The sequence below is a fragment of the Falco biarmicus genome, chromosome 3 (genome assembly GCF_023638135.1).
Source record: "Falco biarmicus isolate bFalBia1 chromosome 3, bFalBia1.pri, whole genome shotgun sequence".
In the NCBI taxonomy this organism is placed as follows: Eukaryota; Metazoa; Chordata; class Aves; order Falconiformes; family Falconidae; genus Falco; species Falco biarmicus.
Window position 1 is genome coordinate 45536469 of NC_079290.1, and position 24736 is coordinate 45561204.

General features: G+C 39.7%; 1 protein-coding gene across 8 annotated transcripts in view; it reads right to left on the reverse strand.

Moving 5' to 3' along the window:
* CHD7 (chromodomain helicase DNA binding protein 7) overlaps positions 1–24736 on the reverse strand; it is a 132617-nt gene that overhangs the window by 45844 nt on the left and 62037 nt on the right. For 7 of the 8 annotated variants that reach the window (XM_056331264.1, XM_056331266.1, XM_056331258.1 and 4 more), the window contains 2 exons: positions 11669–12090; positions 3244–3382 (listed from right to left, as the gene is read on the reverse strand). In XM_056331264.1, coding sequence (XP_056187239.1) covers positions 3244–3382; positions 11669–12090 — 561 coding nt within the window. The remainder of the gene's footprint in view (positions 1–3243; positions 3383–11668; positions 12091–24736) is intronic. The other variant, XM_056331265.1, reaches the window with a different exon arrangement.

The following is a 24736-nucleotide window of genomic DNA, read 5'->3' on the forward strand; positions in this document are numbered from 1 at the left end:
GAAACAGCACTGGTAAGCAGCAGAATAACTGAGAAAACTTCTTTGTGTTCCTCATATACAGTAGCGAATGTATAGTGAATGATATTATTTTTACAGCACTCTGGTAGAAATAGTGAAATCAAGGCATTACTATTCTAAATTTCTGCCTGTTAGCTGATCTTAAATTTATAACAAAAAAACCAAACCACAAAACACCATCCAACAACAACAAAAAAAAAAAGTACGCCATTTCATGCACATTGAGTTGGGAAGTGATTTTTTTTTTTTTTTTTTTAGCGTTACTAAAACCACATCAGAAAATTAGAAAGCATATGTATCTCAGAAAGCAATTAAAAATCACAAAGTTGCACCTCTCAATTCACATCTACAACAAACTTTGACAGATGGCCAATGCAGGAACCAAACACCACCTTGCCACAGCACGGCCCACAGTGTTGCTAAGCAGTGACAACACACGTTCTTGCTCTCCCCATCCGCCCAGTTGTACCCGGATTATCTTGTAGGGGAAATACAATGAAATATGATTTCCTCACTCCACTGACCCAACACTGTTCAGAAAGACATCCTGCAGCACAGCATGGGAAAAGACCCCAAATAGAGAATGAAAAACTTGAAACACCCCAAATTGAAAACGTGGTTTCTGTGTTACCATACCCTCATCTCCAGGAGGAGAGAAAGCTTCAGAGAAAGCACAGAAAACAAACTGTAAAATATACAGGCATGCATTTGACAGCATCTGCAACTTGATGCTCAGTGCCAGTCACCATTTTCTGCAACAATAAAATTCAAATTCCCAGATAGTCTGCATCAGGTTATATATTTTGAAAAGCTGAGAGCATATGCTGCTGTGTCAACTGAGCTTCAAATATCTCAATGGACTGAGGTATATATTAAAAAAGATGTTGAATATCAACTGTTAAAAAACCTCCCACCTTTATGAATTGATACACTACTTACTTTTATATCCTTCTCAGCTTAACACAATCTTCACCAGTACATGCAAATACTTATGTAGCTTGTTTAACAGATCTATGCAGCCAGGTTTCTCAACATACACAAAGTCAAATATTTACTTTTACATAGTTAGTCATAGTTTTTTAAAGCACAAATATCTGATGCACTTCACAAAATTAGAAATTCTTTAGCTGAAAATGAATTTTTGAGCAAAGGTTAAGTTTACATCACCCTTTTAAACAATGGTGATGTGGCTTCTACCTTTAACACAGTAACTTAAGGGGATTCCCACAAAACTGTACCAGTATTTTCACACTTGAAAACAGATACCACTTGGCAAATTTTCACCCTCATTTCCATAATCACTGATGGGAAAATACCAATTTTCTTTTGGTTCAAAGGCAAGTCTTACCATTATTTTTGGTGCCAAAAACCTTTTCTTCCATTTTCCTAATAGAAAGGATGCCTAAAATATAATGGTACTCCTCTATTTGATTTTTATTGACTTTATTAGCTTCCTGTTTCCTCTTACATCCAGACAAGGCTTTGCAATTGTTATGGATTGTTGTCAGAAACTGTGCATATGTTTACCTGCATCAGATTATCTTTTACTCATTAACTGATCTATAGATAGAAAGGTGAGTAATAGGCTCAATAATGGAATATAAAAAAACCTGTATGGTAACACACAAAAGTGTTTCTCCTCTCCAAAGATAACAATGCATCACTGTGCATTACTACATAATATCGTTACAGAAGGCTCAGTATTTAACACTAAGAATGCAACGGCGTTTTAGACAACTGCATGTGTCAGCTGGGAAATGCACAACAAGTTTATTACTTCTAGCTGTCCTAGTGTATGTGGTTGTAACCCTTCCCTAAGTTTATCCAAAGAAATGTGGGTGCAGTGTAACATTAACAGTGCAAGAAAGTATTAAGAAAATTCAACATTACCTGACATTCTTGATTACGTTTGATTAAGAAGTGATACAGATATTGTAAATACAAGTGTTAGGCTAAGTAAAAAATATTTCAAATGTAAAGTTTATCACCCAACTGAGTTTCACAGACAAAGTTTTGTCCCACTGAACTGAAAACCAGCAAACCATGCATCTATATTGCACTGTAGACAGTATATCACGTATCTGCAAATCAAGCCTAAAAACCATCAGCTCCAAAAGTTTCTTCTACTTCTTTTGTCAGCACCATTAATCAGGCTGAGATTTGTGGCACAGGACAGACTTACTCTTCAAACATTTTAACATTTGCATGGTGTATCTCAACTTTTCACAAATCAAAAATAACACATTCTTCTGTTGCTGCTTTTAAATGCTCACACTTCCTTATGCTCTACATCCTTCTGGAAAATAGTAAGGGGGAAGGCATAAACCATGTTTGCATTAGGATACCACTGTTTGTAACCCCTTCACCAGGCTGCTCTGAGCATTCTTGAGTGATCATCAGTCTCAACATCTCTCGTAACTACAAGCAAGACAACAACAACTGATGTGCAACAGACAAATGGCATAGATTTTAGTAATGCCAACATGACTGTTTAGGAGTCTCATACTTTCCCCATCACAATTTGCCTCTACCCCTTCACTAGGGAATTCTTATTGTTAATGCCCACTCTGACCACTGCCAGCAGAAGCAAGACACGAGCTGACCACTTCTTAACACGGTTAATGACAGAGCACATAGAAGTTGTCAGATATGCTATTTCTATTACCAGACTTTCTTTACGTGAAATAAAAGTTTGGACAGAAAGTGATAGGTGCACCATGTTCAAATTATCAACGTTAGCAGGTGACTGGCAGTCCTACAAAAAGGCCCTTCATCCATTAGAGCAGCACAGTTACAAGTCCCTGACATGCACATTTCTGACAAGCATGCTTCTGCTTTGTCATGTCTTAATTCTTGATCTCAGAAGGTTTGCATAGCCAATGCAAGAAGAAACACAAAGCTTATAAACAAGATCTCATAATGGTACATTAAGTCTACAGAACAGAAAATTCAGCACTATAATTGCAACAGTGACAGAAGAGAACACATGAAAACTCCACAGCACCATCCACGTATCTGCAGATAACAAGACTGCAAAGTGAAATTATGATGAGGAGTACTTGTTTTAATAAAATACTCGCCATGGTGATTTCCAGTTCTCACCTTCTTGGTACATCATTCTAAATGACACAGAAAATTAGTATCTCTGTAACAAAGACCATAAGAACTACCGTTTTATGCATCTAAATTGTCAAAGGCTACACTGAACTTGCATAACAGCATTACCTGAACCCCTGGGTCATCTTCATCTTCAGGATGAGGTGACGGTGGTGGAGTTTTTTCCAAATCTGAGTTTTCAGAACCTTCCTTTCCCTTGTTAACCTTTTTCTTTGCAGCACTAGTTTCTGAATCCGGTTTCTTGCTACTGAAACAGAGGTATCTTTAATCAATATTTGTACAAAAATGCAAGTAAAAGGTGCTTAACAAAGTATTAATCTGCAAGATGTTTGTTTTCAGTGAGTTCATTATTTTCAAATGCCTTCCTTGTTAAAAGTATTTAAGCATAATTGTAAAATTAGTGATGCATTGGCCATCACTATACATTTCCCATTCCTTAACATTGGACACCTTGCTTTTTTCCTTCAAGATTGTAGACAGTGACGCTGAATATGTATTAAACAAGAAACTAAAAACGACACTGGAAAGGAAGAGCTGCTCTCTTCAGAACCTGTGCTTTCTGAAAGCGGTGTTTGGGCAGCCTGACACATGTGAGGAGAAACAGGATTATGCATGCACTTATCTTGGTATTAACTGTGTGGACCAGGTGAGCAGAACCAGAGGAAGCGCTACCAAAACAAAGGACCAAATGTGAAAATTCTTCATTTTCTTCTACCATCCCTGCTATTTCCAAGCTGGAAAGGCGCTTTTGTGTCAGCTCTGAGGGTACCCATACAACCTCAATGCATACAACTGCAGCTTGCACAGGGGGAAAAAAAAAAACACCCAGCTGCTATCTCAGCATCGATGCGATACTAGAAAGCTATATCCACTGACAGTAGAAAAAGGCTTTGGGGGGGTGTTTCTCCCCTTCTCCCCCATGAAACCATTCACCACCTGAGAAGCTGGGAACCCATCTCTCCAACTGCACACAGAGGCCTGGAAATGGGTGAGGATGCACATACCAAAATACAGCTTTAAATACACTGTCATGGAGTCACACACTGAGACTATCTTCAGCATCGCGGGGTGAAATTTTTAAATGGCAACAAAGAAGAATCGATGGTACAAGTTAGTAATGTTAAGCACACTCCGCCTTTGAGTCTTGTGTGGGTCTTCGCTAGCCTTTTTTCCCCTCTGTGGTCAGCCTCCCCCCCCGGCCTGTTACTGATTTGACAGGCTGGTTGTGGAAAGTTGCTGAGATGTTTAAGAGCGGAGTAGAGTTATGTGCTGGTATCTGACAAATGGCAAGCACAGGTCACCAAATGTTATGTCAGCCACTTTTATAGGGCTTCTGCACCCTCAACATTTTAATTTCATACCCGTGATGCTGCCTGCCGTTTGGTTTTCCTTCATAATCCCCAGCCCCGGAACTTCTCAAACAAACACCAGCTTTAAGCTTGTTCATGTTGATCAGTGCACTGGCCCACTGAAAGCGTGTTCTGGAGCCATAATGTAAAACCCCTAAATATGGTTACATGTCACTTTGCGACTGGGACAACACAGTTGTGGCATCATCCTCTTTCACTGCCTGCGTTTCAACTAATGCTGATTTTAAAATACATTTAGAAAAAAGAACCCTGACAAGTGAGAAGACCGCGAGTTTTTAAAATGACTTTGTATCACTGAAAAATTACAGGGCCAACACAGCTTTCCTCTCAAAAAAAACACCTCAAACTGTGACAATTAAAAAAAAAAAAAAAAAAAGAGAGAAAAGAAAAAGACAGGAAAGGGGGGGAGGGGCGCGGAGTTTGACACCGCGGGAAGAGCGCGGGCACGAGCCAAGCCCTTGGGAAAGGCGGAGGCGCGGCGCGCGCGGCCGGCCCTCCCCCCTCCCTCCCTCGCGGCCTCCCTCGGGCGCGGGCCGCGCGCGGGCCGCGGCTCCCCTCGCGGCGTTTGTTTCCGCTCTAGCTGCCACCAATGGCACAAAGCCGCAGCTGAAGCGGGGCCCCTTGCCTTTCATCCGCGCGCCGAGAGCGCTCCCGTCGCCCCGGCAACCCGCGGCCACGTGACCAGCACCTGCTCCGCTGGCTGGCGGCCACCGACTGCAGCCATCTGCTTCCCTCAATCAGCGCCCGGGCGCTGCCGGCACCTGCGCGGCCGCGGCCTGTGCCCCCCCGCCCCGCTCCCCCGCGCACCCCCGCCGCCTTTCATCAAATCACCGCGAAACCGCTTCCAAAAAAAAAAAAAAAAAAGGGGAAAAAAAGCCAACAACAAAAAAACCCCAAACAACAAACCAACCAACAAACAAACTTTACATATTTCTCGGATTTGTTCAAATCAAAGGTAAGCCTGTCGGGGCGCTGGACGGCCGCCAGGTGAAGTGAGCTGACAGGCGGGCGCTTTGCGCCCCTGACCCCCGTAAATCAGAGCAAGGCGCGCAATTAAGTTTAGTAATCGTTACCGTGCCCCGGGTGCACCACCGCCTATGAATAACAGGCTTAAAGTCGGGAAGAATAGTGTGGCCTAGGTCTGATAGAACGTCAATTTGCTGAAAGGCCGGGCCACACTAACGAGGGCCCGCCGGCCCTGGGCTGCCCGCCCGCCATCGCGCTCCCCGGCGCTCGCCGCGGCCCAGACAAAGGCCCTGCCAGCGGCTCCGGCACTGCCGGCAGGTCCACCCCGACAAAGGTTTCTTTCTAGCCTCTGTTAAGACCTTTCCCCGCTCGCAGCGGCAGGGGCTTCAAGCTAAGAGTATTTCGTGACCTATATATACCCCCGAGCCATGCCCCAGCACACCGAGTCACTCTCGCTATCACAGATGCTGGTGAAGTGATTCACACGCAAGTTTCACATCTGCCCCCTCGCCAGGCCAGTTAGAAATGGACACACGAAAGAGCCACCAACTTCGGAAGAACAAAGCCCGTGTGCAGCTCCACCAGGAAATTTTAAGTTCTAAATTCAGCAGAAGAACTGCTCTTTTTAAATGCACAGCTACAGTTTCTTTCAAGGAAAGAAAAGAAGGTGAAGTACAAAAAAGCCATAGAGGAACAGCACCATCCCTTTGAGGGAGGCAACACACTGCTTCCCAGTGCATCACGCACCCAGGAGGCTTCCCCCAGCCAGTGGGAGCACCAGCTTCCTCCAGTTGTCAGCAAGTGTTCCTCTCCAACTTCCCACTGAGCCAATGTGATTTGGTCCCGATGATTACATGTACCCACTTTTGACTCAGCCTTCCCACTTCCCAGCAGATCATACTCAGGCCATTCAGGAAAGATGTTAGCCTGCACTAGAATTACCCTTCCACGTGTAAGTACAGGCAGGTTAAAACCTGATCTTAAGAGACTCTGCCATTGCCATTAGGGTCTGCGTGTCAATGCTTAACTCTGGATGCGCATCTGATAGTACTTCACAAATTTGGCAGCCAGGCAGGCAAACTGTAATATACACATTTAGACAACTCTCTCTCATTTGTTTTCACACACGCATGATTGCAGAATTCAGCCAAGTCCCACTAGAGCAAAGCTAGTGTCCAGTCCCAAAACAAGAACTAGAAATCTGTGAGAGACTGAAAGTACTATTTGCCACACACAAAACACTAAAATATTTTAAAACTGTCACCTAAAGCTAGTCCTTCTATTCAAGTGATATAAACACCGACAGATGAGATGCCGTACGACCTAGCTGTCCAACACCACTTTCTGATTTCATCCTCTTATCCCCAAGGACTGCCCAGCATACTGACCGAAGGGGATGTATAAGATGACAACCTGCAGAAGGCCAGACGGGTGAATGACACGAAGGAAAATGGGCTGAGGAGGAAAACAGTAAGTAGGACAACTGAAAGGAAAGCTTGAATTACAATTTGAGAACAAGCACCCAAACTCTGACAAAGTGTTTTGTGTCAGTTAGTCAAGCAGCCACCTACAGAGCTAGGTCAAACTATAGGACTTACCAGGCCAAACCATCCAACTCAAGAATACCCCAAAAGGCATGGCATGCTTTGCCGGATTAAGAGGGGAAGTAATTAGCCTGTACGTTTACACTGGGCAACTTACCTCACCTGATCTGGGTAACTGACAGATCTGTTTATTAGTGTAATTTATGATGGCTATCAGGATTTGGATTATGCCTTTTTCTACAATTTAAAGACATAAAATAAGTCAGACAGACTATTGATCACTATTTCACTGTTTGGGAACACTGTCCTGTGACAAAATCATGATTACAACCTGGCTTAGGGAAAACAAAAAGTTACACATCCACTGTGGAGCATCAAAACCATTAAAAAAAATAATCCCACCCTCACAAAATGTCAGAGCTGTAAGAATTTCTCTACCTGCCTTACCTGAGGAAAAATTTATTTTTTTAAAACCTCCCAGTGTAATCAAAACCTTTTGGGTTTTATTTTTCAGATCAGTTTTTACATGTCACAAATGTGGGAAAAAAAAGAGCACAGTAAGTTTTTTTCCAGCCTGAAAACTCAGCCAAATTTGTATTTGAGTACGCTTTGGTAACAGCAAAGCCCACAAGGCCTGCCTGCAGCAAAGGTAAGTATCTGGCAGCTGAGCTGGTTCAAAAGGGAGGTGAGGACAAGGTGTGAACAGGAACAGCCTCAGTGGACACGCACATGGAAATCTCGCACGATTTCCTGTTCTATCCCACAGGCAGCCCCCTTCCTGCCTTGCTCAGGATGATCTGAGCTCGGGAGTGGAAACTACCACCACCGCCCCGGGACCTCGCTTCCTGTCCTCCAGCTCCCGAGGGTGCTGTGTGCTGCTGTCCACACCGGTCCCCCAGTGCAGCAGCCTCTTCCCACTTCCGCGGCCAGGAGCCATCCCCTTTCCGATACAACAAACAGCGCATCTGTGCGCCAAAAAAGATAAGAGCAGCCCTGCAAAGCACAGCACACTGCTTTGAGGAGATGGGAGGAGGGACAAGCTCCTGCAAAAAGCTACCATTTGGCCCTCACAAATAATTACTGCTTCTCCCACTGTAATCGGTGGCCACTCTCTAGGGTTTCATAGGAAGCAGCAGGAGAGAGATCAGCTGTGCTGCAGTGTGATCTTCTCAAACAGGTGGTCCTCATCTCCTCCAGGGACAGGCACAGGAGGAACAGACATCTGAGCCATGACTTTGCAATTCAGTGAGACTACTTCCCTTTCCCTGTCCATTTACTTTTAGAAAAAGCTGCCTACTTTGCATGCACCTGAAGCTGGCTCTGTAACATTAAGAGCCCACAGAATACTTAAGCCTTAGCACTCCCACTATTTAATAAAAACCCTTTATTTGTGATCCTAGGTATACATACATTTTGCTTTCAGACCCATCTAGTTTGCTCCACAATAGATTTGTTTTGCAAATATATTTTTTTTTTCTAGCCACCACTGTATTTGTCATTCTGTATTGGCAGGATTCATTAGAAGTTTTAACAGTACAATATTACTGTGTGATCTTTCTTTCAAGATCACCAAGTATGCAGTATAATGTACCAGAAGCCCATTTGGGTGTTTTCTTTCTTTTTAAGATGCTATGGGGGACACAATTCAGACAAGCATGAAATTAATCAGCTTCTTCCATTCTGACTGTTGTCCCTCACATGAAGGTGCATTTCAGTGAGGCAGGCTGCTCATTTTGTCACAACTAACACCAAAGATAGAGGAGATGTGAAAGCTAAAAGTTTCTGGGGTTTTGTTGTTTGTGTAATAAAAAAGGATTATACTGTTAGTCAAAACTGGAACTGAAATAACAGGGTTATATTATGAGCTATAATAAATTACAAAAATGTAATAAACAAAATGTTTTAAGAGACTTAAAGACTGGATTTTTTATCTATGTGTATACCCTAATACAGCCTGTGTCAAAATTAACTATCAAGGACTTGTTATGCTCTATCCAAAAAACTGTGGCTCTTCAATGAATACGTTTTCTATGTCTGTCTTTATTTACCTGAATTTTATGTAAGTGCAAAACTCTTCTGTTAAAACTGATCAGCTTATTCAGGAATGAAAACCGTTAGTTTTGCACAGCATTTAGAAATTAAAAATCACACTACTTTCAATGCTTAGAAGGAAAATACTGAGCAATAGAAACAGTAATAGTAAACACATGCCAGATAGTAACTTTATCAAAGTATTTTACTTCTACATAATCATCCATAATCTATATTAGCTTGCATTAATCTCACTCATCTTGGCTACTGTAATACTTCCTTTCTGGAGTCAGTGCTGCTGAAATACTGTGTCTCAAATGATTAAACGTTTGGACTGTTGATTTATTTGAAAACTTGATTCAATGATCTGTCACTGGACAGGTTCTCCAGTCTGTGATGTTACCAAAGTAAGCAAGTTTCTTTCACCAACTTAAAATTCTTTGGCAGCACATTATCACAACACAGCTTCAGAGTTCTTCAGAGAAGTTTGATACTGAAGCTGACAAGACCACAAAATGAGAATAACCTTGTTTTCAAGAGAGCATTTGGTAACAGAGACACGAGCCCATTATAGGAAAAGTAGGACTCTCTCCACACCCCTGAGTAAGCATAAGAACAGCAAATGCTCTTAATGCTGCTCCAAAAATGTTTCTCTCACAGGTAAAACAACAGGGCTTAGTACTTACTAGAACACTGTAAGTCATCTAGCCACCCAGGGACAAGAGTTATTGCATGGGAAAGAAGATAAAAGACTCCTACAAACACAACCACCCAGGGACAAGAGTCACTGTAGGGAAAGAAGATAAAGACTCTCCTACAAATACAACTAAGCAAGCAGTGATTTGTTCCTTCAAAGGAAACGCTGCTCGTTTAACCTGCATGGCATGTCCCAAGATTTAGAGAAGATGCGCAAAGAGATACTAGGATTGAGTGGATGGGACAGACCAGCTCTGAGGTCTGACATCCAGCACAGGCACAGGAACCCATGCATGTTTTTGAGGCAGACTCCTTCTAACCACTGCTTATTAAACAAAGCTTCACTGTAGTCAAGACCTTGTAAAACCGCACTAATTAGGAAGTCCTGCAGTAAAGCTTTTTTCATTTCTGGTGGCAAAAATTGCTGGGAGATGCTCAATACCAAGTAATATGGCCTGGTCAGCCTTTAAACCTGTGAGTATAGGGAAATGGAACAAAACGGTTACTTTAGCTGATACAGTATTTTGGTTTCAAAAACACATAGTAGGAGATAGACAAGAGAGATTTTGTAAGATGTGAATTGCTATGTATGTAAACCCCATCCTTGGAACAGTCCGGAATGCAGCCGAAGTAACTTCTGCAATACGGATAGGCTGATCAACTGTAATTTACTGAAATGTTAATATAACCCGTTCAGGGAAACATTTGATTTTACAAGCCAGCATTTATAAATCCTTCAGGAAACATCATCTCTGCCAATATAGAAACTTCTCTTTCTTACTGAAAGAACAAGTAACGTCTTACTGTCCGTGCCTCATTTAGCCATATAGCTATATCAAACCTAACCAACAGTCAGCCTTGTAGAATATATGCAAAGCTGATTCATTAACTGCAATTTTTAAACCCTAATACAAATGGATTTTGCAAACTGATTTGGATTAACCAAGTCTGGCTGTGCTTCCATCTGGAAGTTATATTTTATAACACTAGCCACATCTTGAAAAACAGATTCAGATGTTTGGAACAAATTCAGAACAGTTGTAAGAAATTCTAGGTACAAATGAAAAAAAAAAAGAAAAAGCTTTAATGTCTTTTTCCTCTCAGTTTTATTTCAAGTAGGCATTTATAATGATGGTGTTTAGGGAATTGAGGGGTAAGGAAAGAATCTGTGTTATTATCTATGACGCATTACTCATGTGTAACAGCAGTTTGTTCTTTCTCTTACTACTCTGTAGCATTTTAAGCCCATCCTGATAAAGGGACATGATGCTGAATGAAAACAGTTAGGAAACAGGGTTGAAGCATCTGGTCCATCCACAAAGATTTTCTGCCATGAAAACTGTCTTTACATGCAATAGCAAAATGAATGTAGTCCCTACAGTGAGAATACATCAATATCCATATAAAAATGCCTTTTTAACAGCAGAGCTTATAGCCCATGGGTTGTGTCAGTCTAAAACACTGTCTGTAAGGGTTGTACAACTTGTAACAACGCTAAGTACCTAACTTTAGAGAAAAACATCATCAAACCTTTTACTCTAAGTCTTAATCTCTGGATTTGGTCAAACCTACGTTAACATTGAAGCAATTTAATTTCTTAATACACAAACCACACATGAGGACAGATGAACATCAGAAGAGAAAGAGCTAGTTTTGAAATCTAATGCATCCAGAAATCTTTATGCCTTGAAAAGAAAAATTAACCCTCTGCCTTTCCAGCTTGTTTAAAATAACTGTGAAGCCATAAACAGGAAAGCCAAACAAGAGAAATGTGCCCAAGTTCCTCAAAAACATGATGCTGTAGATAGTAGCAAGCAAACGATAGAACAAGATTTCCTCTCCACCCACACCTTTTAGACCAGATGCTCTAGAAATCCCACAGACGACTGGTTTTCTCTGATTGCGTACAGAAGTTTCCTGACTTACCTAGCCTTCTTGCTGGTCTTGGGTTTTGGCGCGGTATTTTTTGCTTTCTTTTCCTTTGGCTCTTTAGGGGTCTTAGGGACTTTGGGGGTCTTGGGTTCCTTCTTTTCCTTGGGTTCTTTAGGATCCTTAGGTTCTTTTTTTGCCTTGGGCTTTTTCTTTTTCTTCTTCTCTTCTTGGGAGCAATCCACTGAGTTTCTGCTTAGATTCTGGCTGTCAAGTCCCCCAGGAAAGTCCTCCTTACCAAAACCTTTACTGGGACCTTCTGCAGCAATATGATTGTTTTTCTTTTTCTTTTTCTTTTGCTGTGTCTGCGGCTCAATTGATGGCAGATAATCATCACTTTTCACTAGCTGGGTATTCGGTCCGCTAACCTGAGTCATATCCGGCACTGGTTTCTCTAAAAAGGGTTCCGACGGAGAATGCTGAGAGAGAGACAAACAGAAATAAATTTGTAGATTTGCAACCTTGATTTCTAGAACTTTGCTCTTTTGGAGCAAAAGGTTACAGAGGGAGAAAATACTAAGCAGAAGATTAACTAGTAGCATATCTGAAACACTGTAAACCAGTAAAAACCCAAAGCTTTCTGCAGTTAAACCAGTAGCAAAATAACCAGAAAAGGGCAAATTACTCTAAAGCTGGTATATAAAGTAGAAGTACAGAAAATATTTACAGCTGTCAACATTTAGATGCAAAAGGAAATCAATTGTTATTTCAAATATTTCAGAATAGTTGTTAGTAGAATTAGTAACTTGTTACAAATTATTTAGTTGCACTGGAATTTTGTCCTCCAGGAAAAAAATTCTTAAAGTTTGTTTCTAGACATGCAAAGGAAAATAAAAGTATATTCACAGGCTGTATTTATAAAAAAAATAATCAAAGCAATTTACATTGGTTCAGCTGTAACAGAAGGTATTTTGATCAGTACATGAAGGATTAAGCCACTTTAAAACATAATATAATGTTACATTTTATGTCAAAGATCCACAGCTCCTAATTGTAACAAACAGATTTGTTCCTGCTACAGATTGGACAGAGAACTACCTTAAGTGTTTGTGAACCTGCAAATACATCCCAATTCAAAGTCTGTATAGTGCATCAGGTTTATACCAGACTTAAAAAATGAAAACTTACATTTAATTACACAAATGTCAAGTGCCTGGACTAAACATATTGGATATATCTGCAACTTTTCTCCTCTTAATCGTTCTCTTCTACACAAAGATCTATGAGTTTGCAGTGAAAAATTGTCTAAGATCTACCATGACTTTGCAGCATATCAAAGCTCTAACCTGCTTCTCCTCACAGCCTGCCCATGGTTATAAATGCAGGACAACAGCGCTTCTCAAGAAGAAAAATAATAGCACGACACTGTACTGATGCTCTCTTGCAACTGCATATACAGTCAGATCATTTTCCCATCTTCTCTCTCTCTCTTCCTTTTCACTTTGCTAAAAATTAAGTCTGGATGATTCTAGGCAGAAAAGCTCCCTATTAGCTGTGGTCACAAAGTCTAGCCATTTGAGATGTTTGATCAATCGAACTGGGGAGAAGAAAGGTTTATAGCATATCAGAATTTTACTTTTAGGAATAGCAGTGCCTGTGTAACTGTTTGTGATGTTATCCACATTTCCTTTTCTCCACTCTTTCTTCAGACTGCACTTACTTAGGACTGGCAAGCATGCAAATGAATGACTGTAAATCCAGTCCCTGAGCATAAGAAGAACTGATGGGCATACACTGAAATACACTTCAGCCACCTGCATCTAAAAAGCAATGCACTTAAGATTTAGGAAGTAAAATTCTTAATATCATTATACAAGAAAGTGAATGCATATATATTTTTCCAAGTATATTAATATAGATTTCTGAATGTAAACAAAGTGAACCAGTGCAGTCCTATTTTCAGCATTTCTTTACAGCAGCAAAAAAATGCTGTTCCCTGAATATACTCAGATACTCGGAAGCGACCCAAGCAGCAGAAGGAGCAAGGCTGTCAAGAAGTGAAAACAACTCTTCATTGCTGTCTGGGAGAGGTTTCAACAGTACAAGCTTGATGCTACAGTTCTTCATGGAAGAGACTCCAGGACAAGAGAAGGTGGCCTATGTGACGAACTGAAGATTTGGGTCCATGTGGCTGAACCAAAAACTTCCAGGGTGACTTCTGCATGTTTCTATCCTCCACCTGTTTACTAAGATGCTTTTTAGTGCAACAGGGCCTTAGTTGCAGTGAAAGCTCAACTCTAACACAAACCTGATGCACCCACTGCATTAGCGCCACATCAATCGGCCTCACCTCAAAGGCAATCTTACGTTACGTATCCTGAAGTATGAACCAACACCTCTTCTAGAAATTTGTAGTCACCAAACACTTGCCTATCTTCATGCTGGAAAGTTCACAGAGACTGGGTATCTGTACAGAAAATGCTGATCCCAGGAAGTCCGTGGTGCCAATGAGTTTTACAGTCCAATTATGCATTACATAAAGTCGAGTTATTTTAAAATCTTCTAATTGGTTTTGAATTTGGTTGACTGAATTGAATTGAATGTCTCCTCAGATTTGTTCTGTGACACAGAACAGAACTGTCTTCTCCCTCAGACCATTACGTATTTGTACTGTCTAACACTTATTTTTAGGTTGGAAGAGATAGGAATGTCACACAGATCACCTGTAAGTACTTCTTATACATAGGTTTTCAGACCAGTACTTTTAACCTGCATTTTCCCAAGGTAGTCAACATATTTCTATATTATCTGCCATTTCACATCTCACCTATGTTTTTCAGAGACCTTGTGTGCAAGTTTCATCAGTCTTCACTGAGCTGTCCACTGCCATACTCAGTCCTCTTTTTATATACTGTTCACTTGCTGTATCTAACTTAGAAGAAATGCAAGTTATTCCTTCCATGGTTTGTAAAATTTGTGTTGAGCAAGTACCTTGTATTTGGCAGTACAGCATTTGTTTGCCACGTTGAGACTTTTACAACTATCTACAAGCTTGTGTATAAGGCACAACTTCCTAGAATAAACTAGAATTGGTAGTTTAATTTATTTTTCTTTGTCTTAAGCCTGTGAAGCAGCCAAGCCAACAAATATTAAAAACCACAAGAAATCCAGTAAGGCCAAGTAAATGTAATTCTATAAAATCTTCAGGGTTGTACCTTCACTGGAGATATGACTGTGTCAGTGAAATCAATATGAAGTTTTATACATGCTTGTGTATGCTCATTATCTTTTCAATCTACTTAAAAAAATTAATACTTGTCTCCTTTCTAAGATTTGTAGGTTGGTTTTTTTGTTTGTTTGCTTGCTTATTTTAGAAGTCTGAACAACAGCTTTTAGTGCAGTTATAAGGAAATCTGAAGGTAAGGCAGACAGCTTTCCAAGTCTCTACAACAGCTATGTCAGCCCCTCATGATCTGACATTTGTAGTTTTAATGTAAGGTCTGGTCAGAAGGTAAAGCACCGAGAACGGCAGCAGCGATTGTTGTCACACTGTAGTACTCAGTAACTCATTCTGGAAGATGTCATCTTATGAAAATCCAGATTTTTACCACCTCAAAGAGCTTACCCACAAGATTCATTCACAGGCTCTGAAACAACTTAGACTATAGATTAGACTCAAATGTTATGCATGAAACAAATATTAAAGAAGAAAACCTTACTGCCTTTTATTTACAGTACCAAGCTATATACACTACCAAGCATGCAAATTAAAATACTATGGTTTTTATTCATATCGTCCCCAAAACATCAAGCTACAAAAAGCCAACTCTGCCCTAATTAGGCTTCACTTATATCTCCCATTACTTGAAAATACATTACTTTTGCCATATTCCACTCCCTTTGCAGTTTGGCACATTTTGTAAATCACTTATATGTGATCATTTAAAGTATAGCACTCTTTCAAAGAAATGGGTGTGATTATTTTTCTAGGAAGTCTGTGCCTACACTTTCCCAATATGCTAAAACAGTTTATCCCTAACTGACAACCCCACATTGCTCCCTAGTGTGAAGCTGTGTAGGAGCAGCACAAACCTAGTGAGAAAAGGAGATCGGAAACAGCTTGAAAGATGCATTTTCTTACCCCAAACCAGTTATCTGCTCTTTCTTAAGGGAGAAAAGGAAAAAAGAACAGGCTTTCACTAGTAAATATTAGATTAAGCCTACCACAGGGAATTATTTCAAATAGTTCTACTTCTTTAAATCTACAAAGGATTAACTCCAGTTACAGGGTCACAATTTCTAATGAAAGAACCCCATTTTCCATTTACAAAATTAAAAAAGTACATTACAAGTTTTTACCAAAAGACTGAAAAAAATTATCTCCATACTTCACAGAAATCAAAATCATCACTTCTCCTGCACTTTCAGTAGAAACAAAGCCATAATTTAGTATGTTGGTACAGAATTTAATCTTCCACAGGAAAGAAAGCAGTGAAGATTAAGCACAAATAGGTATTCATCTTATTTGATATTGCAGCAGTATTATTTTTGGTATTATTTGAAATAAGGTGAAAAAGGTGCTCAAAAATATTGGCGTGTTTACTAGACCCACATCTCTTTATATCTTTTAGAGAAAAGCTGTTTTTGTAAACATTTAACAAAGAACAGATGGCCTGTTTTAATCATGTGAAAAAACCTGGAGCTCACATTAATACTCCTACCACCGACTACTGGGGCTAGTCACCTCCCTAACCAGCAGCATGGTATGGTCTTCAGTAATATCATTTGATTTTACAATGGACATTTTCTCATCAATTTCACTGCTTGACAGTTAATCAATGCTATTAACATGCAATATCACAATGCAGGACACTCCTAAAGATCACAGCTTATTAGAATAGAACAGATTCTTCAGGAACTCAAAGGAGTTAAAATAATTTGCAGCTCAACAGGTTACCCAGAACAGTAATATGCTTTTGCGTTATCAATAAAATCCAACAATAGCCAAGCACATAATACAGGAAAACAATATTTGAGAAATTGATTCTGGAATGCAAAAATCTCACTTTTCTGGAATTCAAACTTATTTTTAAACTTCCAAACAAGTATCATCAGGATTTGAAAAATTAAAAATGAAGCTGCCTGCATTTCACAGCTTCTTGTGCTTTTAGAGTTAAGCTCATTCTCTGCAGCCCATATAGCTGTCTCAAACCAGGCCTGTTAACGTGAAGTAGCAAGATGGACAGGATGTAGGATTAATCCAGTGAGGGTTAATGGCAGGGAGGGAGGTTAAGGAGAATCTTACTGTTGCTTGAACAAGGATTGAATCACAATCAACTGTACTTAAGCACTGAAAGTAGCTGAGTGTTGCTTCCCTAGCAGAGCAGCAACTTCAGCCAATATTGAGCTTTAAGAAGTATGAAGCCAGAGCAGCAAAGTATGCGACATGACTCAGCTAACTCTGTGAAATTTGAACATCAGCACCAAACAAAAAAAAAACAAAACAAAACAAAACCTAAAACTTTTTACCAGGACTACTTGCATTTCCCTCACAGGTATTTCCAGACTCCCTGGTCTTTTACATATTTTAAAAAAGATCTACTATAACCACACTTCATTTAAATGTTCTTGAACATTGGTTTATTAGCTGAGTTGAGTAACAGTAGAGCAAGTGCTCCGTCAGTTCCTACTGGCTCCAAAATACAAGCCTTTCCAATATGATAGCTATACAATGGATAATTCCATGTTAGGTAAATCATTACTGAATATTCTTATTTGCAGCAACTGCAGTCCTGTTAAATTATCACCTTCACTTCGGGAAAAGCAACCTGCAGCAAAAGGAAGGTCTTTTAAAACAGAAGACAGACTACAGCATTGCTTCTGGAAGCAGCTCAACCTAGTGCTGTACAGATCGCTCATTTTGAATTTGGGTCCTTCCTGATAGCAGTCCACAAGGCATTAAAAGCCATCCCATGCAGAAATTGCTCCACGATGCTTCCTTTTAAAGGTTAATGAAAAAAGTATTTATCATCCCTCTGGGTTATTTAAAACAAACTACTACTCTTGACTATCCTCCAAGCAAATCACTTGGAAAGTTTCCGTGTCATGTCTCGATACATTGCTCTGTCCCTGCAATTCTCAACTTGTCTCAACAGTTTCAGCATTAGGCTTGTCTTGGTACTCCCTTGATTTGAAGCATGCTTCAGCTTTTCTAGACCAACATATTTTTCAGACATCATCCATCTGCAAAGCTCAACATATCAGTAAAAACTCCAGAGTAAAATGGGATCAACAGCACCTCTGAAATTGCAACAAAGTACCAGTACCTACGCTTAACAACAGTACAGCTGTACAGTATTTTTTCCTACAGTAGCTAATGTCCAGAAACATGCTCAAGACTACCTGCACACTGAGAATTCTTTCCAAAATCTGTTTTACCTATCAGATTCTTCTCCTATATTGTGAGTGATGATCCCCTCCCTTTTCTGTGACACTACCACCTTAAACTGAAGATATGTATGTCTTTTTTTATTTCACTATATGGAAATACTTGGTACTACCTTAAAATATTTTGGGCAATATGATGCTGTTTAGAAACAACTGGTATCTCAATACTTCAGAAATCCTTCAAAAAAAATTGTAGTTCCAAAGTGACAACTTGCATTTGTAAACCAACAAGTGGTGTCATTAATCTTCTCCACACTAAAGGGAAAGGCATCACACCAAATGAGAATGAAAGAAGTCGATTTTTCAAATATGACTCAACAAGGAACCTTATAGTTTACCAACACCCTTGCTATACTTCTACAAAACACAGATGAAGATGTATGGAAAACAAAAGTTCTATTAACACCTTCTTAGCAAGACATAACTTGACAGTTAAAAATCACTTTGCATGAAAAAAGTTCACATTTTAGTGAAGTGCTGCTGCAATACCACTTTATTTCCTAAGCAAGCCTCAGAACAGAATAGAATATTTTAAGACTTTCCTAAGTCTTCCTGCTCTGTTACTAGTAATGGAGACCATCTTTAAAAAACAGGTGCAACTAATAAAAAGTTAAAACTTGCCGATCTGAAGTTTTCAGAAAAACTCTTGAGTCAAAACAATGAGAATTTTGATGCCAGCAGCATCCTAACAGTGGAGTGGAAGTGATTAAAACTAATCTTAATGCCCTCAGCCACCACTGCAAAAGTACACTCAGTGCTGATTTGGTGGAGCTGAAAATATCCCCCAATTAATGTATGTGGAAGAACAAAAACATGCTATACAAAATATAGAGTTCTTTAATTGCACCTCAGCACAGCTACAGCATTAGAATTTATTCTGGTCATGTACTCTGTGGAGTAACACAGATTACAAAATATGAATGATACTAATGTGGCCATCCAAAAAGCAAAGATCCCATTATCTTTTACAGTAATCTCACGTAGCAATGCTATTTCATGCTCACAAAGTAAGAAATATTGCTAAACCTATGGAGTATCAGCCAGTGCTCATTGTTCACAGCTCAAAAACAACTAACTTGTCCTGTAAGAGAGCTCTTACATTCCTGTCCATCAATCAGAATCAACATCAGGGTTGATCAGAATCTCAGACAACAGCTACTCCTATGATAACAAAGTGTGTATCGTCCACATTAGCTTTCCAGGTAAGAAACTGCAATAGCTACCATAGGGATTGTATATAAGTGCTGTTGTGATGGTCCACAAGAAAAAAGCATTAAGAGTTTTTTGCTATAGACTACTTTGCTCCTAATGCAAGTGAGGCAGTCCTAAATATTACACAACAGTAGCCAGACTTTCCATCATCACCATGTAGACTGTTCAAGAACTCAGGATTTTGGCCAGTTTTTACTAGCTCTAGCTGTAGAAACACATAGAAAGGGTGGGGCAATTAGGTACTGAATTCTAATGGCAAAAGCCATATTGCTCATGCTGACAGGTCATCCACCTCAAGCCTGCCTTCCCTGCACAGCCACAGACAAAGGAAACCTCACTTCTGCGTACGCTCCATTATCAAGCAACAGACATGCCAGAAACATGCCAATGTGAATTTTACCACAGAAGTCTTGCAGAGTTTATGCTATGCAGTCTATATCACCAGTAGGAAAATGACAGGCACAACAGCAAGAGCTCTGTTGTAAAATGGCCTATAAGCATCTTTTTCTTAACACTTTACTTCTGTGCCAAGTAAGACCTGTATGCAAAAATGTAGATATTTTCTTTGTGAAGCTACACCCAAGCACAGCTATCAAGGTACCTAGAGCTTACCAGAGAATTCCCTGGATCAGAGAAATATCCAGGAGGTTTACCACCAGTTTTCTCCAATCCCTCTAAAACAAGGTGGTAGCTGCACATCTCCAGGCAAGATAGGGAAGTCACATAGCAAAGCAAGAACACGCCAGGATGAAAAGGTTTCTGGAAGACCTAGTACAATACTTCAGCTTCTCCAAGAAAGGGTGAATAGGAGAGGAAAGGCCTTCACATATTCAACTGAAACAGTAGTATTGAAACTGCTATTATTGAACACATAAGCACTATAAAGATTAACCAAACATTTTTAGCATATATACAGGCTGAGTTGTTGCTCTTGGCCTTGCCTCCATGTTCCCCACAGCACTTCAGCTCCACTGTGAAAGCAAAACAGTTCCTCTGAAACAGCAAAATGCGAACATCCTCCCTCTCTTGGGCACGTTTCACAGTCACACTTTGAAATCCAAGGTCCTGAGGGAAGAGGGGAAGCGTACTGCTCTGCACGTGTAGCCGCCTCCCTCTGCCAGCAGAATTCCCTCCATTCAGTTACGGAATGTCAAATACATAGAAATCTATCCTCTCTGAAGGGTAACCCATTCCTACATCACACTGCATTGCCATCACTACGGGTTATGATGCTCTGGTATCAACTACAATTTCCGCTTAACACCCTGTTACCTACCCAGAAAAAGAAAATCTGACAAAACTGTCCTGTCTGACTATCTATTGAGCACTTCCAGCCTGCCCACGGTAATTAAAGCAACAAGAGTCCCCTAAAATTTCGTTTTTCTACAAAAGACTTAAAGTTACTCTTGAACCATTTTAAGAAGGACCTAAATTAGCTCGCATCTACTTCTATCAATACATTTCTCTACCATTATCAAATCTTAATCACAGTGACAAAGAGCAAAGAGCATCAGGTTTATGACTAAGGAGAAAATCAAAGACTAGCATATGTGGTACAAACACTGCTGTTTCTGACCACAGACAACCAAAAAAGTTCCATCCGTGCTTTTACTGCTGCAAGCAGTAACAGCAAAAGCACTACATGCCACAACAGTAAAAGTGTTTCTATTCTGGTACTTTTTCACCCCACCCCTTCTAACCCCCAAACGAGTTAATAGGAAAACTTATTTAACAGGTTATATTTGTAAAAAATATAAGGTGAAAGGTAGTAAGACATGTATATATCTTGCATGTTTACGTAAGATACAAACTATTAAAAAAATATGGTGTATACGTAAATTCAGAAGTGATTTGCAAAAAGTCTAATAAACTATGCTTTATCTGAATTCACATGAAGTACACTTTATTGTCTCACACCTTATATCAAATAAAGTGCATTTTAATCTAAGGAAGGGAGAACAACAACAGGGAGAAAAGCAGTTGTTTGGGTTTTCTTTTTTTTACTAGATGAAACTGAAGACTAGCAGGCCAGGAAATTTTTATTTCTCCTACCCGCTGTGCAGCGCTTAAGGATCAAGTAAAGGCAAGCTTCAGAATTACCACTTGTTTGACGGACATACGGTGAGCCCTACTAGTCTGCTGCTTGTAGTAACAACATGAAATGCTTTTCAACAATGAATCAAAAGGACCAAACTGCAATGAAGACTGTAAGGAAGTACATCAGGAAAAGAGATGAGCACAGACAGGAGCAGCGTGGATTTAAATGTGTATTGCCCCATTCTGTTTACTTGCAACCAGTGCACACATATGTATTTTTTCTTCTGGGCTTGGTCATCTTGCAGTCTCTCCCTACCAGCCTGGGAAAGCCTTACAAAGATACAAGTCATAGCCAGTTCCTTTGGCCTTCTCATGGGAAGCCATGCTCTGTTTTGCCATGCACACCTGCCCCAGGGCTGCCTCTTCCCTCTCTTCTGAGGGCTCTCTAATGCCAGGGCCTTCAATGGATCTATAGCCTACCTCTGGGGAAAGCTGGCTCTTGGGAGACAAGCTGGCAATCTCAGCTGCCCACCAAGCCCTGTCTCATAAATATTAATGAGCAACTGAAGGGCTTTATTTCATACATTCATGAAACAGTAAGATGTAGCAACCACCAGCAAAATGCTTTCAAATATATTTATAGGCAGTTGCATTTATTAGCATACACTTTTTTTCCAATACATTAGGAAGATTTTAGGTAAGAGATAACTTCTCTATCATTTTCCTAAGCCTTTCCTTATATACCTCAGAAAACAAAAGCCCAGCATTTTTGTTTTAAAAGCTCCCCCAGCTCAGATTCTAGACTTTCTAAACATGCATGTTTAAGAGGCCTGCACATATATATATAAAAAATATCAATTGACAGTTTAATGACAAACATGCACCAGATTAAGAGGTTGGTGAAAAGAGGATGCAATTCATAGACAGCCTTTACTAAGAACTTTATTACTTCTCCTATCTGCAAGCCTTTACAAAAAAAGACCAAGTTTTCCCCAAAGGTATAAATATGTATCACATTCTAATAACACAAGAAAAGGGCAATGGTCTTAGGTGTTTAAGATTTCAACTGATGCAACAAAGGACTAACTCCTGAGTTTTTACTCCTGTCCCTAGAAAGGAGGTCCCACTGAAGTCCCACAATACTACTTGTAAGTACTTTTATTACATAATAAAACATCCCGAGTTCTTCCATGGTTTGCAGCAAGTTTTGGTGGGTTTTTTTTTTTTTCAATTTCACCAGGATACCTTGCAGATAGAGTGTACCAGCTTAAGAAAGATGAGCTTAAAGCATTAGAAGAAACACTACAAGCACAGATACCACACTTTTGTTTCAGTTTGGTGCTCACAAACTTTTAGTTCATCACTATTTTAATGAGGATGATTTGCAACAGACCCCACTAGACAAATAATACAACACTCTTTTTCGTCCCTTGTCATCCACAGCCTCTGCAAGGTGAAACTGCACGGTATCCACAGTCAAAAGATGAAATGTTTTTGATGCGTTACTTGAGCTGATGCCTTTTTTTTCCCCTGTGTAATTTTAACTATAACTTGTACTCAAGGCTTTTCTGCTACAAATTTTAACAACCACACAGAATTCTCCAATCCCATGGACTTCTAATACTGTAAAATACATAAAACAGCACCAAGGCAATGAAAGCTAAACCAGTCAAACCAACTTTTACAATTACTCATTTATTCTTTCAATCGAAGTTTGCTGACTTATTCTGATTAAGAGGGCCTCATCTCAGAAGTTCCTCAAAAAGGCTGTATTTGGTAGGTGGTTTTTGATATCATTATATCCACAGTAGATCAATCGTCCTGTCTCCACTGTTTACATCTATTCCAACTCTCCAAGTGTTTTTACTTGTTGCTCTTTCAGTCTCACAGTCCAGGTGAGCACACTTTGTACTAGGAGATTCACAATGTAGAATTATTTAGAAGTCAACATTTTGTTTTGACATTCTAAATGCCATTTCCTTAGTCACAAAGAAGTTCTACATAACCAGAGAAAAACAAAACTCAAAAATCCCACTACCACTTTTATTTCTAATAGCTGTACCTAGTAAGTTGGAGTGACTTTTCTAACCTATTTTTATCCCCACCTTAAACTGTTCTTGTCCAGCAGAAATTCAAAAGCTTTCCTCAGACATTGACCAAATGAGTCAACTTGCAAGTGAAATAGTAAACATGCAATGTTCTCTTGGAAACATAATTAAAGTTCACTGTAACTCTAAGAAAAACTACTATAAACACATTTTTCTTTTTTAAAATGGCAGTCTAAATTATTAAGTATTTCCAATACTTGAAAACAAAAGAATAAATGTCATTAGTGTCACTTACAAAACAAATTTAATTCCTAGTACTTGACTTTTTACAGTAATATTTCACAGGGTGAGTCCTCCCTAGTTACTTCCAGAATTTCTGCCTCATTCAGCATACAGGCTGGATGAGACTCCTAGATTAAATCAGATCTGAATGACTAAGATATTATCCTGAAGAGAAGGCTCATATTACCTTGAAAACTTCAGTACAGAAAAAAGAAAGACTGCAAGGAGATGGTCTATGATAGAGCAGTGAACATCAGGCAAGATTTTTCCACCAGCCTCAACTCACCATGATAATATTCTATTATTTTCCTGAAGGGGTTTTGTGTTTCGGGTGGGTTTTTTTCTTTTAAATTCCATACTCATTTCTTTCTAACATAGTTCTCCATCAAAGGACTTGCCACGAACCCTCTTACTGAGAAGTGCCCAACCATGACTGCAAGAGTACCTGCTTGGATAACTATTGGCTTCAGCCCAGCATAACACACCCTAAGAAGCCCCAAATCCCACGTATCACTCTGGCCTCAGGCAACTCCCTGTCCCTCTGTCCTGGTTTCCTTGTATGTAAAATGGAGAATACACATTGTAGGACAGTTTAGAAGATGAATGAATTAGTGGTTGTTGAGATTTTTCTATGTTACAATTAAATTACCATAAAGAAGCTCATTTAGCTATTAATTCTTTGCCAGAAGAGAGACACTGTTTGTAGGAAGAGTCAGTCTGTTTCACAAGATACAGTGATATTCATGATTAGATTTACTGGACAGTATACGGTCCATACCTCAAATAATAAAACCAAATTAAACAGCTACTTCCACCCACAGAAGACCTTCCAGAAGTAGAAGAAACAGAACAGACAAAACATGGTTGCATACACAGATTACATCCTATTTCATTGGTACAAAGAACATGTACTGCAGCCCTACTTCAGTTCTTAACATCCCGTTTTGCAGCTTGCTATCACTGTAAGCCCCATCACTTAAAATGTGTGTTAAATTACATCGTTTAACATTTTTGTAACTTTGTTGTTTCTTGATACTTCAACAAAGTATATAAAAACATAACCACCAAAACCTTTTTGCCAACTGTAGATATAAGCAAG